This window comes from Lonchura striata, chromosome 1 (assembly GCF_050655825.1).
Source record: "Lonchura striata isolate lonStrDom1 chromosome 1, ASM5065582v1, whole genome shotgun sequence".
Lineage (NCBI taxonomy): Eukaryota > Metazoa > Chordata > Aves > Passeriformes > Estrildidae > Lonchura > Lonchura striata.
In genome coordinates, this window is record NC_140703.1 from 118920731 (window position 1) to 118944519 (window position 23789).

General features: G+C 45.3%; 2 protein-coding genes across 2 annotated transcripts; both read left to right on the plus strand.

Moving 5' to 3' along the window:
* Positions 1–14: 14 nt before the first annotated feature.
* Positions 15–19888, plus strand: LCMT2 (leucine carboxyl methyltransferase 2). The gene is made up of 13 exons (XM_021538777.4): positions 15–483; positions 2122–2203; positions 2526–2706; positions 4838–4994; positions 5401–5590; positions 5996–6103; positions 8105–8195; positions 10343–10591; positions 12630–12860; positions 13875–13972; positions 15663–15850; positions 16052–16187; positions 18150–19888. Exons 1-13 carry the CDS (start codon positions 122–124, stop codon positions 18315–18317), a joined length of 2241 nt encoding a protein of 746 aa, XP_021394452.3. The 5' UTR covers positions 15–121; the 3' UTR covers positions 18318–19888.
* On the plus strand, positions 18332–22017 carry LOC146768876 (uncharacterized). The gene is made up of 3 exons (XM_085588180.1): positions 18332–18435; positions 20591–20785; positions 20923–22017. Exons 2-3 carry the CDS (start codon positions 20681–20683, stop codon positions 21631–21633), a joined length of 816 nt encoding a protein of 271 aa, XP_085444306.1. The 5' UTR covers positions 18332–18435; positions 20591–20680; the 3' UTR covers positions 21634–22017.
* Positions 22018–23789: the final 1772 nt, after the last annotated feature.

Here is a 23789-nt window from a genome sequence, read left to right on the forward strand (position 1 = left end):
GGCGCTGCGCTCCCGCTTCCGGTCGGCGCGGCGTGCGCAGGATGGGCGGCGGGCGGCCCGGTGCTGTGGGTGGCCCCGGCTGTGAGCGACCCCCGGGCCGTGAGCAGCGCCCGAGCTGCGAATGATCGCGAGGCCCCGCTGCCGCGGGGGGCGGCCCGAGGAGCCTCGGCCCAGCTGCTCGGAGAGCGAGGGGAAGCGCAGGCTGGGACGGAGGGGGATCCGACGGCGGCGCACTGCCGTCCCCTCCCCTCGAAGTCCTCTTGGGGTTGCCCGGCTCCGCCATCCCGCGCCGGGGCCCGTGTTTCCTCGGGTGGCGATGCGGGTCAGCAGCGGCAGCGCCGTGTCGTCGTCCCGGCAGGTCCAGGGCACCGGCGGCAGTAGCGCCGTCAGCAAGTGCTCGGCGGCAGCGCGGGGCTACATCCAGGACCGGTTCCTGCGGCTTCTGGCGGGGCGGCGGCGGCGGCGAGCGCCCCTTATCCACCGGTGAGAGCGAGTGCTTGGCAGCACCTTCGGCTGCTCCGGCTGCTGGACCCCGGTGCCCGCGGGGCGTGCGAGGGGATCTCGGACTGCGGAGAGCCAGGAGTGACAGCACAGGGGGAGGAATGGCTTTGAGTTGAGAGTAGGTTTAGGTTACATATTGGTAGGGAGATCTTCCCTGTGAGGGTGGCAGGGCCCTGGCTCTCTGGTTGCCCAGGGCAGCTGTGGCTGCTTCATCCCTGGCAGTGCCCAAGGCCAGGTTGGACACGGGCTTGGAGCAGCCTTGGACAGTCGAAGGTCTGGGACAGTCCCTGCCATGGCAGGGGTGGAATGAGAGCAGCTTAAGGGCCCTTCCACCACAAACCCTCATGCTTGGAGCTGTCAGCTGGGCAAGGCACAGCTTCTCAAACACGTTTTAAGCAAAGTACACACAGTGGCAGCTTGCAGTGCCCTGCCTCGCAGTAATGTAACCTTCTTAGACTGTTAGTATGTTCATGGCTTCTGGACCAAAACTGAATGGTTTGTCCTGAGTAAAATATGGTACCAGACTGGTTCCTAACTCCAGTGTTCAATGCTGCTGAAAACTGTAGTATTTGAAAATATACTAATAATGTAATTACATCAATAGTTTTCTCATTAACTACCCAGAATGTTACCATTTCTGTAAGGTATTTGGTGGCTCTGGGAAGCAATATCTTTTGAATCAGTGGTGTCTGACTAGGAGAACTTATCCAGAGCTTTGTAAGACACAAGAATGTTTTAATGTATGTTTGCAGAGGCCTCTAGGCTGATGACATGGTGGAATTTACATAATTTCAGGAGAATAGTTTAATGCAATCCAAAAGACTGTGAATTGCCAAAGGAGTTTCATTCAGGGGAAAATCAGTGGTATTCAAGCAGAAGCCTGCAGGCTATGAAGGTGTGTGTGACTCATCAGGAAACCTGCACTGATTTGTCACACAACATTGGCATGCCAAGCTGAATTCACAGGAAGAGTTCTGTATTGCATTTATCAACAATTTTGGGACATCTTACGCTGTGTGGTCTCTGTGAGGTGTGAAGATGATAACATGCGTGTTAAAGGGGTGAAAAGAGCTGGAATATAGCTAGGTGGATCTAGGATGAAACTAACTAAAAGAGAATGCCAAGAAGCAAGAGACATCAGTCCTTGTCAAAGTATGGAAATGGTAAATGCTTTCCAGGAGTTAGTCTGACTTCCATTTATTAAAAAAAACAGAGAATAGGATTTGTCTCCTGACTTTGCTTTTCTTCCTTTTTTGTTCCGTTCTCACTTCAGTTTGGGGCAGGAGCTCAGGTATCAGTCATCTGCATTGCCAGGGAGCATCATCAGTGTCTGGATTAGTATGTTTTCATTCAGCAAATACTTGCACAAAACAGAGCAAGTACAGCTGGGGTAGCTGCACATTTTCTCTGGGTTACCTGTTGTCTTACAGAAACTGGTTGCAGGAGATCTGTATTTATTAGTAAGCTCTAGAGATGACAAAATCATCTCCTAGTGCAGGTCTGTAAACGGAATTATTGTGTAGAAGCTTAGAGAATTTTTTTTTTTTTTAATTGAAGTTGCCAGTGCTGGAGAAATCAGGTTCCTGGACAGTGATTACAACTGATTTTTTTTTTTTACAGGGGTTATTACATCCGTGCCCATGCTGTAGATCACTGTGTTCAGGACTTCCTGCTGAAGACACAAAGCCTACCCAGGACACAGGTATATTTTCTCTGGGACTTCTGGCATCTCTCACTAAATGTGTGTAAAGTTTTTCTGGCATCTGGGCAGTGACTCATTATTGCATCTGTTGGGATCCTTTCCCAGCAGGGCACAGAAATCTGACTGGCAGTACTGTGGCTGTCCATGTGTCGCTTTGGCAGAGGTATCTGGGGGAGAGCAATATCCACACAAAATTCTTCTGCCTCTTGCAGGAGGTTGTCTGATTTTGTCACTCTGCAGATGATATTTAATACTTTTCACACCTAGATGCTCAAGATGCTGCTAGAGTTGTGTATAACTTTTTCTGATACTGTCTCTGCAGATCCTATCTTTAGGTGCTGGCTTTGATTCCTTATACTTCCGTTTGAAGGATATGGGTCTTCTGCATCACACTGTGGTATATGAGGTAGATTTCCCAAATGTGGCCTGCCAAAAAGCTACTCTGATCAAAGGACTGAAAGAGTTGTCAGCACTGGTGGGAGACACTGGAGGGAAAGGATTAGGTATGGCTTTTATGGAAGATTTTTTTTTTGTACGAAGTGTTTAGAAGGAATAAACACAGCTTCAGCCTTCAAAAATCAAGAGATTATAGTAGGGGAACTATGAAATCGTAGATGAAAAGCATATTCATTTTATGAAAAATGTTGAAACAAATAATTTGGGAGATAAGCATCTGGGAGATAGCAAGAAGCCAGGATGGATTTGTCAGGAGCTGATTATATCAAACCAAGGTCAGTTTTTTTCTGTTGCAACTTCTGAAAGGGTGTGTCCAGCTTGGAGCATACCGGTACAAAGCCAGTGGCAAAATGTAGCGTGTCCAGCGGGAGGTTATGAGGATGATGAAGTGATGGAGCAGGTGGTGTAGGAGGGAAGGTTGATAGAGCTGGTTTTGTTCAGCTGTGCGGGGAGGAGTTTGGGAGGGAAGTGAGTCTTACAGCACTCGTCAGCTTACCTATTGGGAGAGATTAGAAAGATCAGAGCTACTCTTTTCTTGGAGGCATAAAGCAAATAGTCAAGGGACAGTTGAAAGTGGCAAAAAAAAGAAATTCCAGTGATGTATGATGAAAGTATCGGGGAGGGGGGGAGATTGTGCCACATGAGTAGTTAAAAATGGGAACAGAAAGGTAATGGAATCTCCAGCCTAGGGGACCAAAACCACAACAGAGATAGAGCTTGACTGGACAAAGCTTTGAGCAACATGACACAGATAATTGCCACGAGGAAGCATTTGGGCAAGATGACTTTTAAATGTCCCTTTCACCCTAAATTATACAATGATTTAGGGGTTTGACGGGTAAGAGAGAAGGTTTGACTCTTAAGTGTCTTGACTGTAATAAAACATTAGTTGTTATGTCTCCTGACTTTTTTTTTCCCTCCAAGGCAGGAGAAAATGAGCCTTGTGAAACTACTAGAGAATTTTGTGCCAGCCGAGTGCTGAGGGGCAAAAGGAGGAATGTAAAGCATGTGGCTCACTAGAGGTTTTTTCTGCATGTGTTTTCCTCCAGCTTTTCCAGTAATGCTCTAGATGATGTGCTATAGAAGATGAAATGTCATAAACCTGCAGGAAACATGGGGACTTGCAATAAGATGAGTGAGTGTAGGAGTTTGACAAAGTACGCAAATAGTCTGGCAAACATGGAATGAAATGCAGTAGGGTCATTTGTAAGCTGCTGTATTTGGATGGCATTGATCAATTTAAATACAGATGGAAGACAGCTATAGAGTGTGAGTTCCTGACTCCCAGGTCTTAGTGAGTAGCTCTTGTATGAACTTGTTCATTTTCTTCCCGAATCCATTCACATTTTTAATATTGGCAAGGAACTCTGTCCATACCAAGAATCTTCAGGTAATTAAAGGAAGATCTCAGATAGGTTAACTGTCCTCAGGACGGATACAGTTATTGGTCTGCAGAGACAACGTAGGTGATTTCTAAAGGTACTTTACAGTTTGGCTTTTTAATGATGTGGTTTTGACTGAAAAAGTCAACAACAGGCCATAACTTACCATATTATGATGGGATACAGAAGTATGATATTGCGTGCAGATCATAAACTGGAGCTTATTTCTGAGGATAGTGATCTGTGAGTCAGGTCCTGGTGTTTGCTGAGAGATAGCATATGCAGTTTCAGGACTCAGTGCTATTATACAGAAATGAAATCTGTTTAACAAACAAACTAAGCAAGCCTAGGAAACCTGAGAATGGTTTTCTTATTGTGAGGAGAACCACTGACATTCTATCAAAGCAATGGTGCATTCTTAGCCTAAAGTAAAAGGTGTATAAATGAGAAATGAGAGCCCTTTAGGTTTGATTTTGAATTACAGTGGTTCAGAAATTCTCTTTAAGTAAATATAATAAGGTTTTGTTGTTATAGTAAGTGTAATAATTCTATGAGAAATCTTAGGTAAAATTTACATTAGGAATACAGTTTTAGATCTGCAGTTAATGGATCCCATGGCACTATCCCTTCATGGTCATGTAGTGATGGGGATTTTCTTGTACGTGTTCCAGGGAAATATAGTTGATGGACATAGCCTTGTGAGTGATTGCCTGTGCATTTGATTCTCATGTTTGTCTCTTTTGGTCGCAGTATTGGAGCAGCACCATAGTGAGGTTGCATCATTTTTGTTTCCCAGGAGCCATTACCTTTTCTGGAGATGATTATAAATTACTGGGAGTGGATTTATCAGAGCTGCCTGAGCTGGAGAGAACCCTGGAGGAAGCAGGACTGAACAATGAAATCCCCACCCTCTTCATCGCAGAGGTGGTGCTCACCTACATGGAGAACACCAGGTCAGCTGGGTTCTCCTGTCTGCCCAGGGGTGAAAGGAAAACAACAAGCTTCTTTCTGAGTGCATCACCTTGGGCTCGGAGACCTGGTCTCTTGAAACTAAAACCTTGGGAAATCTGTGGCATCCCAAATAGCTCCCTACGTAATTGAGGTCCACATGCAATCCTAAAAGGAAGGGAAAAAGGAAGAAAAATTGCAAATGAACAGTTTTGAGGTTTTTGTTCTTCTCATCCCCTGAATTGTCTGTGCAAGTGGGGAGGAAATGTTCAGCACAGCACTCTCATTAGGGTATTACCACTTGTCAGGATGCCTTAATAGCAGCTTTATGGTGTTGCAGAAGGATACACTGCACCTGTTGTACAATGTGTGGGCCCTCAATTTAATTTCTTACGCACAATCTCCCAACAGGTCAGATGCCTTGATTGAGTGGGCAGCAGAGCATTTCCCTCAGGCGTGCTTCCTGCTGTATGAGCAGGTGCACCCAGAGGACCCCTTTGGACGTGTCATGCAGCAGCATTTCAGGCAGCTGAACACTGCACTGCGCTCCCTGGCACAGTACCCTGACTGCAAGGCTCAGCAGAGGCGCTTCCTGGGCAAGGTGAGCGCCTGCAGCCCTAGGGTGGGGTGTGCACAAGGCATGATTTATCTGAGGATGACTGGGACACTGAGTGGTTGCTCAGTTATGGGCTGAAGCAGACAGGGCTGAGGCTAAGCTACTGCCTTCTCTGGTAGCATGACTCTTCATTACAAGGTGCTTCCAATTGGCTTACAGCCTGCTGCCTCATATGGGAGTAATGGGTTCCTCTGACACTTTTGATGTGATAAGTTAAATTTTTAACTATACAGATGAGAGATCTATTTTCACCAGGTTTTGGGAAGGTTTGCTTTAGCTAAAGAGTCTTAAGTGGCTCTTGCAGCTGTCTAATTTAGGGTCTTTGTTTTCCTGTGGGAAGTGAGTTTCTGCCCTCCCAGGGATGATAACTTTGAGGGATTTATCTTTTAGGGCTGGACTGAGTGCACTGTCATGGATATGAATGAGTTTTTCACCTGTTGTATTCCAGAAGATGAGCAGCAAAGAGTGCAGACTCTGGAGCCTTTTGATGAGTATGAGGTAACCCTTCATTATTCTGAAGATCAGGGACCTGGCTTTGATATCATAAGGTATTTGCAAATTCTTATGGTTGCAATTCTGTACAGAGCTGCTGAGGCACAAGTGTTCATGCGGCAGAATGGACCTTGGATCAGCTTAGTTAACACAGAGGTCGTGGGGAGCTCGTGGTGAAGCAGCATGGCAAGAAGGCTCTCCTTGATCTTAGAAAAGCTGCGTGTTCCTTCCTTCCTGTGAGCAGTCTCTCAAGGAGACAGGCTTGTCATAGCAAACTACCTGGTAGTATAAAAGAAGTTGGCACGAGTTCAATGGACAATTACTTTAATGAAAGAGAAATCCATTAAGGATTACTGAATACCTAAATATACACCTGATGTGCTGTTCCTGGCTGTAGTTGGTTGAGGGCATTCTTGGGGAAAGCAAATGCACTTTTCCTGCTTTCCTCCATTTCCATAGACTACTTTATTGTTTGTCATTGTTGGATACAGGTTACTAATTTCAGGAATTTTTTGGTCTGACTTTGTACAGCCATTCCTGCATTAATGATTGAAATTCAACAATGACTGTTCTTTGCCATTTTTATATTAACTGCTGGCAAAATTTCCAACTCTTTGAAGTATAGAAGAGAAGTGCAAGATAGTGAGTAACTTTGACCTAAATATCCTATGGAATACTTATTAGAAGTTTCCCTTTTGATTTTATGGTTTTCTGTTTATAATTCTAGAAATTGAATTACTGTAGTATGAAAACAAAAGACTGTGCTTGAATCTATTTTGCCAACATGCTAGGATCTGCTCTGCTATATGAATGCAAAAGTGGTGACTGAAAGTGGTGGCAGATTTGCTAAGTGGTTTAGAAATATCTACTGGAATTGTAGGTCAAGGTCATTGCTCATACAGTGGGAAGGTAAAGATTTAGTATTGTTTTCCTTACAAAGGAGGTTAATGTGCATGAATTCAAGCTGGAAATGTGCACAGAGGAGTAAACGATGTGACAACAGAGAGCTCTACAATTAGCCTTTGAGAGAAAGATTAAGTAAGACCCAAGGTCTGATTGTAAACAAGCTTGGTCAAATTCAGTAAAAAATGTAAAATAGACACCCAGGGTGGAGGGAGACGATTTTTGGAATAATTTTCTTAGGGACTAATAGTGGAGTCTTCCATTTGCAGTATTTACATTAATTTCTGGATGTCTTTTGAAAAGGTGCTTTTTACTTCTATTATGGATTGGGACAATTAAGCTGATACAATGAGTTCTTTTTCATGTTTATGCTTGCTAGTCACAATAATTGGCTGAATGTATCCCACCCGATGGGAATGAACACACTCAATTCACTAATGTCCATAAATGCCACAGTAAACTCTCATTGCTACTGGCTTCCTGTACATTACATTTGCTTCTGCCTCAGAATGTTTCTAAGGCCAGACTGAAAATTATGTATTATTGTCTGGCACAGAGCATGTTGCAACTTTTAACATTTGTGATTTCTTGTATTCCATGAACTTTAAGAAACTTTAATCCCTCTTGTATAAAGACCTCACTCTTTTTTTATTATCAGAACTCAGAGGCATAAGGGGAAGCTGATTCCCAAAAGAAAAACTTTCCCATGGAACACACAGTTAAGCTATGGGATGTATGTTCGGCATGTTAAAGGTTTATGTGAGTTCAAAGAGCAGCTGGGTTGGTTCATGGATGAAAAATCCTCCAAGGATTGTTCAATACAAAGACACAGCTTCTTGCTTAGAAGATCCCTGGACTGTAAATTTTTGAAAGTTGGAATTAGAGAGGTATTTACCCACCAGTTCTTTCTCTGAATGCAGCTTTACCCCTCTGATTCTGACCATTTATGGGAACAGTGCTAGGCTGGGTTGGTACTTGATTTGGTCACTCTGGCTGTTTTGAGGTCCTTACTACTGTTTGCTCTAAGATTTTGAAGGGGATTATTTGGTTCTTCCTTGATTTGTTTGTTTGTTTGTTTGTTTTTTTACTTTGGGCTTGCTACAGGAATGGCATCTGAAATGTTCTCATTACTTTGTGTTGGCTGCATCAAAGGGAATGGAACCTTCCTGGACCCCGTTGTCACCCAGCATGACAGGTACACACCAAGTAGTTTTTACAGTATTCTTTTATCTCATCTAGGCATCTCTGAGAGGTTTTAGGAGACATTGAAATCCTGGATGGGGCAGATGGGATGCTGCTGTCTGGTAGCTCTCTCCACTTCTCCACAATAGTTCTGCTGTTCAAATGAAGGCCAGGGCTGTGGCCTAATGCTGCTGGTTCTGATCATTCCTGTTCTTTCAGTTTATTGAACCTGTCAGTGTGATCAGCTTGTCATTTGTTCATACATGAGCCCTTCCAGTGCATGGCTGCAATGCCAGCCTACCCTGCTCCTAGTCCTGTTCTCGGGATCTCCCTTTTGAATTTATTCCCGGGTGCCTCCACATATGGCTCTCTGAACTGTTCTCTCCTTCCAGAAGATTGTTCTGTTTTCTTTACTGCCTTGTCCAGCAGACCACTAAGGAACCTGACATGAAGCTGTGCTTTGCTTCCTTATCCCTTGTGGGTGCAATTGTACCTGCCATATTTCTGTTCCGAAATGCTTTTAAATCCGTATGTCACTTTTTTAGATGGGACAAAAGTGGTACAGCTGGGGAAAAGCCAAGACCAAGATTGCATTTTCACAGTAAAAATTATTTGGTGGCCGTAGCAGTCCAAGAAATACCTGTTTTTGACTGATTGCTTCTTTTTTTAGGGTAGAAAGCAGAAGGTTATTTTTAACCTGTTTTATATCATTAGTGTTCACAATATAGCACCACAAGCTACAAGGAGTTGTAGCTTCAAGAGAAAGTTGAAATCTGTGTTCTAGGGAGCAAGAAAAGCATTGCGGAAAAAGGATAGGGCAGGATGGCATTCCTGAGACCAACAAGGCCACTGAATCCGTGTGTTATGTCTCAGTTAGATTTGAAGATGTTGGGAAATTGAAGCTAAATGAATGTGGGTGAGATTTAATGTACTGTGTGATTGTCACTGGTCCTTAATTTAAATCTTTGAAGGCTCCTAAACGCATAGTATCTATCCTTAAATTAAGAAAAAAAAATCTAACATTTGCTTAACGGACTTTATTACAGTGAGGATATTTGATTAATTAGAGACGGCGTTAGGGTCTTTCTGCTGCTGTTTCTGTTGTATTTAAAACTAATAGTAAAAACCTTCAAAGTCCAGTGAATTGTCCATGCTTAGATATATTTTACTGGGAATGCAAAAGATATGTCTCTAATATCAATAAATGCGCCCGGTTATCCAGTTCAAGCAAGTGCAAGTATTAGATTTGCCAAAGAGATCGTGGTAAGTATATTTTGTGATATGAAAAAACTCCTCAATCTTTAAAAGATCAGTCTGTAAAAAGACATTTAAGCCGAAGGAGGTGAAATTTCTTACTTCATCAAATGATTAAGTAGGGTCTCGTATAAAGCAACAATCAGTATAAGCAATTTTTCTGATTATGCTATACAAAAAATGGACTGCGAGCTGCTCCTCCACTTCATCATCTTTTACAACACAAGAATAAAGACGTTGATTAAAACAAAAAGGACACAGATTCCAAACCAATTAAAGGAAACAATGTGTAGGTGAGCTGGAGTCCTGTGCTTTGAGTTTGCTTTATGCTAAGGGATATAATATTTAGAGAGAAGTTACTTAGGTAACTGGAAATACTCTCGTATAGTAGGACCACTGGAATTAATAGATTACTTGTCATGCTTCAGAATGTTATTTTAGTGCTTCTGTGAAAGTAGGATCAAAATCTGGCAAGAAACTTTGAAATCAGCGTCCAGGTGTTTGTCCTTTTTCTGCTGTTCTTTGCTTTTCATCTAGCCAAACAGTGCCTTAATCAGACATGTCCTTCTTTTGAAGGTACTGCAGTGATTCATATCTTACTGCTGCAGCAATTTAGGAGACTGCACTTGTTTTGGCCAGTCTTACGTCCATCCCATGAACGCAGTCTCAGACCTGCAGGAGCTGAGTGAGCAGAGTAGAAGTTACAGTTGGTACAGCAGTAGTTTTAACCATTATATCCTGATTTTTAGGGCGTGTCAGATTATCTGTGTGCACTGTCAACTTGCTTCTCAGTGTTTTCTTCTTGAAAAGATGAATGATAATTTTGAAAAGGTGATATGCTTAATTTAAGATGTAAGTCCTTGTTTGTATTTCTGCCTAAGTTCTTTGGTTCTCTTTGGCTTCCAGTTCCTGGTCCTGTTGGGATGGCAGGGAGTGTCCCTGCAGCAGTGTGTACAAGGCTGTCAGGAATTCCTGGCCCGAGACGTTATGGTCACCACTCTGTTCTGATAAAGCCCAACGTTATTCTCACCACGGGAGGCTTTGGGGAGGAGGACGGACAACACTGCCGCGTGAGAAATTTCCACGTGCTGAGTAAGCATGCAGGCCACTGGGAAGCTGTCTGTGTCACACAGAATATGCCTGAGAAAAGATGGGGTGAGTTCCCATACTAATGGCAATGCAAGGGGGATACCTTTGTGCTAAAAGGGAAAGAAAGTCTATTGAAAAAGTGCTGTCATGGCACAGTGATGCTGGCAGTCACAGACACCTGACAGGTCTGGTTGCTAAATGCTCATCCTGCCCTTTCGTCACCACAACCCCATGCAGTGCCCCAGGCTGAGGGCACAATGACTGGAAAGCTGGAAAAGGACCTGGGGGTTCTGCTTGACAGTGGTTGAACAATGAACCCAGGTGGGCAAGAAGACCAATGGCACCTAGCTGGTACCAGCCTAGTGTGGCCACAGACCCAGAGCAGTGATTATCTCTCTCTGATGGGCACTGCAGAGATACTTTGAGTGCCATGTCCAGTTCTGGGCCTCTAACAGAAAGAGAGACATTGAGGGGCTGGAGTAATATAATCATAGAAGGGTTGGGGTGGAAGGGACTTTAAAGATCATCTAGCTCCAACCCTCTGCCGTGGGCAGGGATATGTTCCAGTAGACCAGGTTAATCAGAGCCCCATCCAGCATGGTGTGGAACACTTCCAGACAAATGGCAGCCACTTCTCTGGGCAACCTGTGCCAGGTCCTCCATACTTTTCACAGAGAAAAATTTCTTCCCAATATCCCATCTAACCCTGCACTCTGGCAGTTGGAAGCTGTTCCCCCTTGTCCTGTCACTGCAAGCCCTTTTCCACAGTCTCCAGCTCTCTTGGAGTCCCTTTAAGCACTGGAAAGGGTGCTAAGGTCTGCCTGGAGCCTTCACTTCTCCAGGCTGAACAGCCCAGACTCTCTCAACCTGGCTTCAGAACAGAGGGGCTTCAACCCTGTGATCAAGCTAGTGAACTCTGAATTTTTCCAACACCTACATGTCTTAATTGTGCTGGGGTCACCAGACCTGGATGCAGAACTCCAGGTGGGGTCTCAGAAAAGCAGCATAGGGCTTGAGAATCATCCCCCTCAACCTGCTGACCACATGTTTGATGCAGCCTGGAACATGTTTGACGTTCTGTGCTGTGAGCACAACCTGCCAAGTCATACCGAGCATTTTGTTCACAAACACCCCCAAGTCCTTCTCAGAGCTGCTTTGGATGCATTCTCTGACCAGTCTGTATTTGTGCTGGGATTGCCCCAGCCCAGGTGCAGGACCTTGTCCTTGGTCCTGCTGAATCCCATGGGGCTGGCACAGTCCCACTTCTCCTGTCCAGTTCCCTCTGGATTGCCACTCCGTTTTCCCTCCAGCACATGACTGCACACACAGCTCCTTGTCATTGGCAGATGTGCTGGGGCACGCTCGGTGCCACTGTCCATGTTACCAACAAAGATGTTAAATAGTGCTGGTCTCTATGGAGACCTGAAGAACAGCACTCATCACTGGTCTCCACATGGACACTGAGCCGGTGACTGTGGCTCTTGGAGAGAGACCATCCAGCCAAGTCCTAATACACAGAATGGTCCATCTGTCAAATCCAGGTCTCTCCAGTTTAGACACTGGGTGTTGGGGAGGACAGTGTCAAATGCTTTGTACAAGTCCAGGTAGATGACATCTGTTGCTCTTCCCTCATCCACCACTGCTGTAAGCTCGTTGTAGTGGTGCCCAAGGGAACTGGGTGGGAGCTCAGTCTGAACTGAAGTAGGCTCATGGGGAAGCTTCTCACTCTTTACCACTACCTGAAAGGAGGGTGTAACTGGGGGGAGATTGGCCTCTTCTCCCAGGAGACAAGGGACAGGACAAGAGGAAATGGCTTCAAGCTGTGCCAAGGGAGGTTTAGGTTGGATATTGAGAAAAATGTCTCTAAGAAAAGTGTCATCCATGTCTGGCATAGACTACCCAAGGTGGTGGTGAAGTCCATATCCCTGGAAGGATTTAAAAGCCATGTGAAAGTGGCTCTTGGGGACATGGTTTAGTTTTGTCCTTGAGAGTGCTGGAGGACTGGTTGGACTTGATAATCTTTAAGGGTCTTTTCCAATTTAAATTATTATAAATTTCATGAGAAAATCACCTGTGTGAAGCATGATGTTTTGTATCTCCACAGGTGAGAGGTTGTACCATACTGTGTCTTGTCTCTCAGACACTCTGGCTCTCGTGGTAGGAGGACGAACATCCCCATCGAGCACAGGCTTGGGAATGTTGTGGCTGAAGTTCCCCGAAACCTGTGATGCTTCAGGCCCAGATGATGTTGCAGTGGAGCTTGTAAGTCTGCAGCCTGCTGTTGAAGCAGCAGCTTTGCGTTGGAGACACAGCACAACTGAAATTACATTCAAAGGTAAAAAGCCTGGAAAGAGTGGAAATGGCTGTAGGTATGCAGGATCTTGCACTTGACCTTGTTGAACTTCATGAAGTCCATATTGACCATTCCTCAACCCTGGCAGTAGTAAAGAAATTAGGAGGCTTTGAGATCTCTTCTTGACACTTGAAATACGGTATTTTTAAATGTTGTTATCTGCGTGATCCCTGGTGGCAAGTAGGATTGAAACCTACTGTAATCCATTCTGGAAGACTGATTGTTTGAGATCATCTATGGCTGAAGTTATTCATGCTTGATCATGGCAGAAATAAGTTTTGCTGTCTCTGAAGGATATTTTTTGGGGAACAGTATCCCTAGCTCTTTATCCCAAAGTCCTTCAGAAGAGATGTTACTTTTCCAGTAGTAATTGACAAACACTCAGTAGTTGTGAACAGCTCTAGAATCATGTCCTGCAACAGCAAATTGAAGGTTGGTCTATTAAAAGATCCTGGTTGTAAGGGGCAAAAACTTAAGCAGTGGCATTCAGGAGCTGAAAGCTGTCCTTTCCTAAGGTGTCCCATTCCTGCAGCTGGCAGGGAACTCTCCAAGGGGAGCAGAGGGGAATTGTTTAGCAGTTGTTAGTCTAGTCTGGAGCACACTTTCCATTTGTAGAGCACTGTTTAATTAACACTGTAGCATTCAGCCTTCTAGTCAGAATTTTATATCAAAAAAGCAAATGCTAAATGGGTAAATAAAATTTTATTAATAATACATTGGATTTTGTCTTTGTCAGACTTGTATTGTTTCATCTTATTTTTGCCTTGATATTGCTTTGTAGATGAAGAAAGTGACCAACACTTACCCATGTTATCTGCACAGTCCATTCTGAAACAGTGAAAGATGAGGCATAGTGCAGTAAATGCATGCCCTTGACATCTACCCAAAGTATTATTGCACCCTTTTTGTCAGCTTCCCTTCTATGCAAACAGAAATTTTTGCTGTTGTGTCATACCAGATTCTAAATTGTTACCTCCTGGCTGCCTGTTTCCCTAGGTGAGCAGTACCTGTTTGTGTATGGTGGCCGCTCTGCTCTGGAGCCTGTGCTCGGGGACTGGCATTTCCTGCACACTCCAGAACTCTCCTACACTGTGGTAAGAATACACTCAGTGGTGATCAGAGTTAGACCTGACTTCTGAACATCCATCATTTTAGTCAAATACAATCTCTACAGAAGAGGGGAGGTTGGAAGGGACATCTAGAGGTCATCCAGTCCAGTGCTCTTGCTTGAAACCGGTCGAACTAGAGCAGGTTGCTCAATATATTGTTCAGGTAGGATTATCTCCATAGATGGAGACTCCACAATCTATTTGGGCAACCTATTCCAGTGCTTGGCCACCCTGATAGAACAATATGAGGGGGTTTTATGTGTAAGTCTATTTTTTTTCTGTGTCACCTTGTGCCCATGGCCTCTTTCTCTTTTGCTGGATGCTACTGAGAACATACTGTCTGTGTCTTCTTTCACCTCTCCCATCATGGACTTATCTAGCAGTGGGCTGGACATTTTTGTGGAAGGATACTGATAGAGACAGTATAAAAAGCTTTGCTGCAATCAAAACCACCTCCACAACATCTGCTGGTTTGCCTCAATCAACTAGATTGCTGAATGTGTCATAAAAGGAAATTGAGTAGAAGAGGACTTACTCCTTTGTTTATGTACTGGCCACCAGCCTATGTAACTCCAAATGCTATAACTCTTTGAGCCCAGCCTTGTACGTAGCACAATTGTAGGGTGAGAGATGCATAATTGCAAGAGCTCACAAGCTAAGCATGAGTAAGCAATATCCCACTGTTGTGGGAGGCCTACACTGTGTCTTCAGATATGTAACCAGGAGTGTTATCTGGTATACACATGAATTGCTTCTTTTATTTTCTATGGTGTTCTTAATCTCAGCAGAACTCCTGTAAAATACCCAAAGCTGACAGCTGAAAAGGAGCTGGACAGGGAGTGAAACAGCTGTACAGAAATATGCAGCAAGAGTGACTAGGCCACATACCTCACAGGGGAAGGTTTTTAAGGTCTTCTAGCTATTGAATCTGTAGAAGATTCAAGATACAAATAAATATCTAAAATACTGCTTCAGAGAATAAAAAAAAAAATCTTCTCCATTTTTACTTTGAGTAGTACAGGAAATCAGATGGACACTAAGGAAAGCTGTTGATTGTGAAGCTAGCGGAGTCTGCAATAGAGTGTCTAAAGAGATGAGAAATTGTTGTCACTGCAGACTTTTGTGAGTTGGAAACTGTTCTACAAACATCCATCCATCCGTCCAGATGATAACATATAGTTTCATTTGTTCTAGGGAAAAGGTATGTTCCAAGTGGCCTCCAAATTTTTCTACATCACTTATTTGTTGTGATACTTTTTTGATGCCTGATCTTACATTTTCTTTCTGGATTTTAGTCCTGCAGTTGAGCCTTTTAACCCGCTCTGTGGTTTGAGCAACTGATCACCTGCTTTGCTGGTCACTTCATTAATCCATGTGTTTCTAAGCAAACTTGTAGTTCCCAGGTGAATGTCTTGAGCAGAAAGCAGCCTGCAAGAATTCAGATAAAGTTACCTCTAATAAATGTGTGAAAATAAAGCCTCTAAAGACTGATTATATTAAATGTACTGAGGGCCAGAGACAGTGTAAATGGAAGCACAGAGCAGTTCCTAGAGAAACATGTGGAGAAGGTTGGGTGTCAAAAAATTCAAGTACACAAGAAAAGACATTTAAAAGCCTGGATATTAAGCAGACACTTAGCTTGGCCAACTTCAGCCTTGGTCTTGTGTTTTTTCAGATTGCTGTTGAGGGTCCAGTCCCAGAAAGCCGCCACTCTCACAGTGCCTGCAGCTGGGAAGGAGGTGTGCTGATTGCTGGAGGTCTGGGAGCAGCTGAGCAGCCCTTGGGTTCAGTTTTCCTGCTGAGGGAGCTTGAACATGGCTTTCAGTGGCAGACAATAGAGACACACCCTCCTCTTGTCCCAAGGTAAGCAGAAGGCATTCATAGCATCATAAAATAGTTTGATTTGAAAGGGACCTCTTAAAGGACAAGTAGTGCAACCTCCCTGCAATGAGTTAGGGGCATCTTCAACTAGACAGGTTGCTTAGAGCATTCAGCAGAGAATCTTCATCCTGTCTCTACCAGCATCCCTTGCTAATGGAGTTCAATCTCATTTTGCACTCACAGGTATTCACATACTGCACATGTGCATGAAGGAAAGCTTATGCTCGTTGGTGGAGTGTGGTTTCATGCACCCTCTGTGCCAGGTGTCACTGTCATCGACTTAATGACTGGTCTCTGCTTGAACTACGGGATTAATGTGGTAAGTACTGAAATTTTTCTTTCAGGGTAAGCAGTGTCCTGTGAAGGAACATAGTAACTTTATGGAGAGGTAGGGTCTAATTCCAAAGTGTTGTTACCCAGCACAAAGAACATACAGAGTTAAAGGGAGGGAGAGGTGGAATGTGCAGAAGACTGGAACATGGAGCTGCTCTTTTTCAGACAAGGGGCAGCAGAACTGAAATGGGCACAAGCACAGTCACTTCAGGATATCTGTGGAGGAAGGGAACAGATAAACCAGAGGCTAAGTTAGTGTTTATGAAGGTCTGTAATATAATTTCATTGAAAACTTCTTCGTGGAAACTGCAGTGTGCTCTAGCTGGTGCCTGAAATATGAGAAAAAAACCAGCACAGAAATACTGGAAACTCAGCTGGAACATAAAAGCTTCCTGTAAGGATGATTGGATCCTGAACAGATTGCTCAGAGAGGTGGTCATATTTCCATTATTGAAGGTATTTGAAACCTGACTGGGCAAGCTACTGAAAAGCCTGCTTGAGTTGAGCCTGCTTTGAACAGGGTGGTTGGACTGGATGATGCTTGGAGGACCCTTCCAACTTTAACTATTTGGTGACTTTTTTCTATGAATCACTGAAGAGCAGACATACAGGCGGTGTCACACAGCACATTTTGGCATACTCTGGCCAAAACTTGGTCTACATCGCTAAGTAGCTCTCATCTCAGATAATACTGCCTTGAGTAAAAGAAAGACATAGATCTGTTGGATGAAATCCTTAGAAGGGCCACAAAGATCAGCAGAGAGCTGGAGCTAATCTCCTGAGAGAATGCACTGAGAGAGTTGGGGTTGTTCAGCCTTGAGAGAGAGAGAGAGGGCTGTGGGGGGACCTTAGAGCCCCTCCCAGTACTTAAAGCAGGGCTTGTAAGAAAGATGGGGACAGACTTTTTAGCAGGGCCTGTGGTGATAGGACAAGAGTGGTGGTTTTCATCTAAAAGACAGCAGCTTCAAACTAGATATATGGATGAAATTTTTTATGAGGAGTATGGCAAGGTGCTGACAAAGGCTGCCCAGAAAAGCTTTGGCTGCCCACTCCTGGAAGAGTTTGAGACCAGGTTAGATTGGGCTTGGAGCAAGCTGGTCTAGTGGAAGTTGTCCCTGCCCAGTGCAGGGGGGTGGAGCAAGGTGGCATTTTTAAGGTCCTCCCAGCCCAAACCATTCTGTGATTCTATAAGAACATTTCTTTGACAAGTTCTTTTGACAAGTTGTTGTTTATCTTTCATGTAAAGAAACAACTTTCTTTTGATAACTGTAAATGTGGAACCTGTCGTTGGTGAAACCGGAATTTGCGATGAATCTGTTTTTTATAGTGAACAGCATGTGTGCATCCAGTTGACCTTGCAGCATTTTGCTGAGGGTATAAAAGCATGAAACATGCTTAACTGTAGCTTAGTTTTCAATTATTGTCTGTAGCAGAAATTATAAGTGGCCTCATATCCTTTAGATAAAATAGACTGCCCTTTTTGGACAGCCATGAGGATAGGTACAGTGATAGTAAAGTTGTATCTAAAAGAATGTAACTTTTTTGTTCACACTGAATAAGTGGATGCAGATGGATTGGTGTCTTCCTTTGCTTATGAGCTGTTTGCTTTGACTAAGGTAAAACTCTCTAGACTTTTGAACCTGCCAGCTACATAGCTCTGGAGCTCTTTGCCACAGGCCATGAATGGCAAAGATATACACTGAATCAAAAACTGACTGGCTGCCTTCTTGGGAGGAAAAGCATTAAGATTCAGGGAATGTAAAGACATTTTTTCTCATTAAAAAATCACTGAGCTGCAAGTTGGTTGGTGGGTGGGTGTCATGGAGGAGTACACCTCAGGGGTTACTTGTTCCTGTATTCTTTAGCTATCTGTTCTTGCCCACATTCAGGGGTGGTATGGTGAACCACATGAAGTCCTGTATGTTCAAAATCTCCTTTCCTTTTTCAGGAGCACCTGGAGTGGCCACTAATGCTACATAATCATAGCAGTGTCTTTCTGCCAAAAGAAAAGGAGCTGTTGGTTATTGGTGGTGGTGGAAACTGCTTCTCCTTTGGGACACACTTGAACCCAGAGCCTGTCTTGCTGAGCCTCAGCAGCATCCTGACCAGTCACTGAGTGGGACTAAGCAGGGCTGAACCCTGCTGCTGCACTCTGGGGAGACACCTATTCACTCTAGGTCCAAAAGCAGCACAATATTTCCACAAGGCTTTGTATCCAGAATGCATTTGTGAAGGTGAGCTCAGGAGGGACAATTACAGCGAGGGATTGACACCTCACTGGCTGTTGCATTTTTACGGCTCTTTGTGTTGCTGTAAAGTACCTCAAAAGCAGCTGGCAGCAGTAGTCCTTAGAGGTGAAGAACAGTGTGATTTGGGCTGGAAGGCACTGTAAAGATTATCCTGTTCTACCTCCCTGCCATGGGTAGGGAAACCTTCCACTAGACCAGGTTACTCCAAGCCCCATCCAACCTGGCTTGGACACTTTCATAGATGGGGCAGCAACAGCTTTTTGGGGCAACCTATGCCAGGGCCTCACCAGCCTCACAGGGAAGAATGACTTCCCAATATCCAGTCTAAACCTACTCTATCTCAGTTAGAGGCTATTCTCTCTTGTCCAGTCACTCCAGGCCCTTGTAAATAGTCTATCTCCATCCTTCTTGGCCCCCTGCAAGGCCACAGTTAGGTCACTTCAAAACTTCTCATCTCCAGGCTGAACAATCCCAATTCTCTATCCTTTCCTCATAGCATAGAGGTGCTCCATCCTTTTGATTCTATTGGGGTCTCCTCTGGTCTCTCTCCAGTAGCTTCACGTCTTTCCTGTGCTGGGACCCCAGAGCTGCCCACAGGACTGCAGGTGGGCTCTTACCAGAGCAGGGCAGAAGTGAAAAATCCCCCTCCTCCCCTGCTGGTCACACTGTGGGATCAACCCAGCACACAAGACCAGGGCATGGCCAGCCTTTCATTCACCAGCATCTCCAAGTTCGTGGGCAGGGCTGTCCTTGATCTGTTCATCCCCAGCCTGGTTTGATACTGGGGGTTGTCCACATGCAGCACCACCACTTGGTCTTGTTAAACCTCATGGGTTCCTACAAGCCCTCTTCTTGAGCTTGTCCAGGTCCCTCTGGATGGCATTTGGTCCTTCAGAATGTGGAGCTGCTAGAATGAGTCCAGAGGAGGCCGCAGAGCGCTCGGAAGCTGAAGCCTGTCTGTTCTGGAGACAGTCTGAGACAGCCGGAGGTGTTCAGCCTTGGGAGGAGAAGGTTCCAGGGAGACCTAAGAGCCCCTGACTTCAAGAGGTGGAAATAGACTTTGGACAAGGGCCAGGACAAGGGGGAATTGGGAATCAGGAAGGAATTGTTCTCTGTGAGGGTGGTGAGGACCTGCACAGGTTTCCTGGAGAAGCTGTGGCTGCCCTTTGTCTGTAAGTGTCCAAGGCCAGGTTGGATGGGGCTTGGAGCAACCTGGTCCAGGGGAAGGTGTCTTTGCCATGGCAGGATAGTGGTACTTGATCTTTAAGGTCCCTTCCAACCCAAACCAATCTGTGATTTCATGATGAGTGTCTGACTGACTGCACATCAGTTGTTGGGTGCAGAGAAATTGATAATATTGTTTTTCCTCTCTGTTTCTTTTCTCTCATCGAGTATTTCTGGAATTTGTTTCTATTTATTGAATCATCTCATTTTATGAGTTTCTTTCTCACTTTTTTTTTCCTTACTTAATTTCCAGCTGGGGTTAAAGCACAAGACCCTTCCCCAGCTCCATTGCCCTTTTCTGGATACACTCCAGCAACTTCAATATCTTTATTGTTGTGTGGGGCACAAAACTGAATACGGGATTTGAAGTCCAACCTCACCAGTGCACAGGGGCATGATCACTGCCCTTGTGCCATGGAGGCTCATGAAATTGACACAGATCATCTATTCAAAAGAGATCTATCTTATGAAGCAGTTAACCTCCTCCTGCTCCCAGCAATTACAGATCGAACAACAAATGAAAACAGATTCATTATGTGAAAGGAAATTGTTAGCACCTGACTGACTTACAGAATCCTGAAGGTTTCAGCAGGGCAACATAGCATGCATGGCCATTGTGCCCAAGGCAGCAAGGGCTCTCCATTGGACTCCTGTGGACTCCTGGGTGTCCAAAAGGGTGTTCTGACTGCCCCAGGATGACACACAGAGGGCTCTGTCTGACCCATGCTGTCACAAAGGGATTTCTGACTGCCCCACATTGTCACAAAGAAGGTTCTGGCTGCTCCATGATGTCACAGAGGGGACTCTGCCAGACTGCCAGGCTATAAAAGGGGCCCCACAGGAGCAGACAGTGCTGGGCACAACAGTCTGGCAGTGTCTTGGCAGCCAACAGCCTCGGCCTCTGCCACCCCACCAGGGCTGGATTTCCATCACTGGGACCCTGCAGGTTGCTGGGGAGCCTCCTCACCAGCCTGTGCTGGTGACCTGCATTGCCACAGACGGTGCCATGGGGTTCATCAACATCTTCACCCTGGGTGAGCTGGTGGCAGTCACGATGGTGGTGCTGCAGCTCATCCTGGTCATTGTCATGCTACGGGACAAGTGTCTATGGGTAGGTGGCCTCTGATCTGCTGTGTGGGCTGGGCTGGGCTGTGTGGATTTGGGGTGTGTTGGTGTGGCATGCGTGGCAGGACAATGTGGTGCATTCTGGGGAGCTGCTCTTGTCTCGCCCGTCTGGGGTTCTTGCAGAGGATCCGTCAGAACTCAAAGCACGCGAGCGCAGTGAGCGGCCGGCCGGAGGGGCAGAGCAACGTGGGCAGAGCACGGAGATCAGCAGAGATGGAGCTGCCCCATGGCAGCTCCCCACGCCGTTCCATGAGCTCCAGGAGGCGTTTCCCAAGGTTCATCCGGAGCTGCCAGGACTCCCAGGCGCTCTTTGAGGAGCACCGCAAGGAGCTGGAGGCACAGCTGTCCCAGTGGCGATGGGGCCGGGGGAGCGGCAGGGTGGTCCAGGCTGATCTGCATGTTACACCAAGGCTGCTGGGGGCCAAAGAGTGTCCCCAGTGCCTTGGAGTGGAGTTGGCAAGGCCAGACATGTACAAAGTGACAGAAGAGAGCAAACCTAAGAACATAAGACGATGCAGTAGCAACAGCTCCATGATGCTGCGACGCAGAAGATCTGTGGCGGTAGCCAGGTTGCTCCCTAGACTAGTGGTGATCATGAATCCCAATGTATTGGAGAGCAGCAACAGCAGCAGCAGCAGGAGCAGCAGCTCAGTGGAGCTGGAATACAGCACCAGTACTGCTGCAGGAAGGTTTCTGGGGCAGATTCATGCCCGCCTTCGGAGATACCTGGAAGCCTGGCAGACACGCCATGGTCAGCACCACCGGTGCTTCAGCATCCGCTTGAAGCCCCAGTGGTGGCGGCGGTGCTGGACCCAGTTGAAGAAAAGGGTGTAGTAAGAATGAGTAGTCAGGGAGGGGTAGGGGAGAAGGGGGTTTCAGGAACTGCCTGGCACAGCGCAATCCCTGGGCCTCTACAGATCCCTCTGTAGAGTTTTCCTGTCCTCTGGCAGATCCTTTACAATTTGGCTGAGGGTCTATCAAAGACCTCCTGCAGGTCATTGATAGAAACAGAACTGGTCTCAGTGCTGCCCAGGGGAGCCCCACTGTGACTGGATACCGGCTGAATTAAACTGTCCCCTACCACTCTCTGGGGCTGGCCATCCAGACCCTTTTTTACAGTGAACAGTGGACCTGTCCAAGCCATGGGCAGCCAGTTTCTCCACAAGAATGCTTTGGGAAATGATGTCAAAGGCTTAATAAAAGTCCAGATAAACATCATCCCCAGCATTTTTCCCTCCCACCAAGCAGGTCACTTTGTCATAGAAGGAAAGCTGTGGACAATCCAGGAAACTTCATTGCACCCTGCTCTTAAGAGTAGAATGAAGGACCCTTAACCCTTGGAACTACCAATCTCCCTACCAGCCTTCCCCCTGTGTCAGAGAAGATTCCCACTTTGGTATCTTCTCTTTTCCTAATTCTTAATCATCAGCCCTCAACCCTTTCATCACCACTGTCAATTCCTAGACAGTCAAAACACACCCTTATATACAGGGCTACCCTGCAACTTCTCCTTCCTTGCTGAGCCCTTCTGAAGAGTTTATCTCCTCCCAACTCCTGGCAACACCCACCTATTTGCTGGCAGGATGGTGTGAGGAGCAGCAAAGGCCTTGATGCTCAGCACTGATTGAAACATCCCAGGGCTAACAACAGTCTGTTCATCACAAATCCAAACCACAGGCCCACTGGAAGAAATTGAACTGTTCCTGCCCAACTCAGCATGTTCTCCAGCTTTTATTAATCTGTGTTGTGTATGTCCTGCTCAGGTCCCACACCATCACAACACGTCCTCACCGCTCCTTTGCCCATGAAATGTCCATCAATCTCCAGAGGTGGGCAGCAGCTGTACTGTGAAACCAGTGAGGAGGAGGGTGATTGTCATGGTTTGACACTGGCACAATGCCAGTGCCCCCATGAAAATGCAATCTCTTAACTGAATGCTGTGAAATGCAATTGAGAAGAGAGCAAAGCAGGCCCAAGCTTAATAACAAGGGGAAAAAAAAAAATTTATTAAGCTACTACTATAAAAGGGAGGGGAGGAATGCATCTACCCTAACCCACCTGAGCAGGTGGGGAAGGGTGGGGGCACAAGTTCTTTTTCCTTTCAGATAGAAACAACAAGCACAAAAAGAGAGAAAAAAACCTGAGAAAGGGAACTCGTGGACTGTTTCTGTTGTCAGTTTAAGATTGTGATCTTCCAACCATTAAGTATCAGTACCTAAAGGATTTAGGGAATTAAATGGAAATAAAATAGAGGTAATTAAAGCAAAATGCCACTGCTAAATATTCATTGGGAAATCTCTGTACCAGACAGAGAAAGCAGTTTCCTGATTAAGGTTACTGAAAACAATACTCAGTGACTACTTTCAGCAGAGTATGAGCGTTTGCTATGATATAACCTACCAATTAGAATTCAGGAACAGTGCTTTGCAGATTAGTAATGAGGAGAGAGGCTTTCAAACTTCCTTCAGGTCTGGCTTCCTCTGCTTGGTAGCAACAAGGCAGAGAAGAGGGCAAGAACTTTGACATGGGTTTTAATTTTTAGGGAAGGCTGTTTATCCAGGTGCCTGCAGTGTATCCCAGCATGAGAAGTCACTGCTCTTTTTGAGCATAACTTTCAGGAATAAATAATTTTTCATCTGTTAGCCCTTAAGTAGCTCAAGCATGTTCCATAATTACTAAACACAGGTTAAAACAACCTTTTCCACAAATCTTAAAAATATTTTATGACTTGCACTAAACCTGTTCACTACCTTTATTAGACACTTACTCCCAATCCATACCACAGTGCCTTAGGGATTCTACAACCAAAGTTCAAGGAGATTACTTAAATACATAGTAAGTATCAATTGTACCACAAAAAAAAAAAAAAAAAAAAAAAAAAAAAGGAGAATTTTAAAAATAGGAGAAAAGCACCCACTATTCACCTGGACCATCATACAGCTGCAGGAGCTATGTCAGTCACTGCCTAGCCTCTAGCAGGTGCTGGCTAA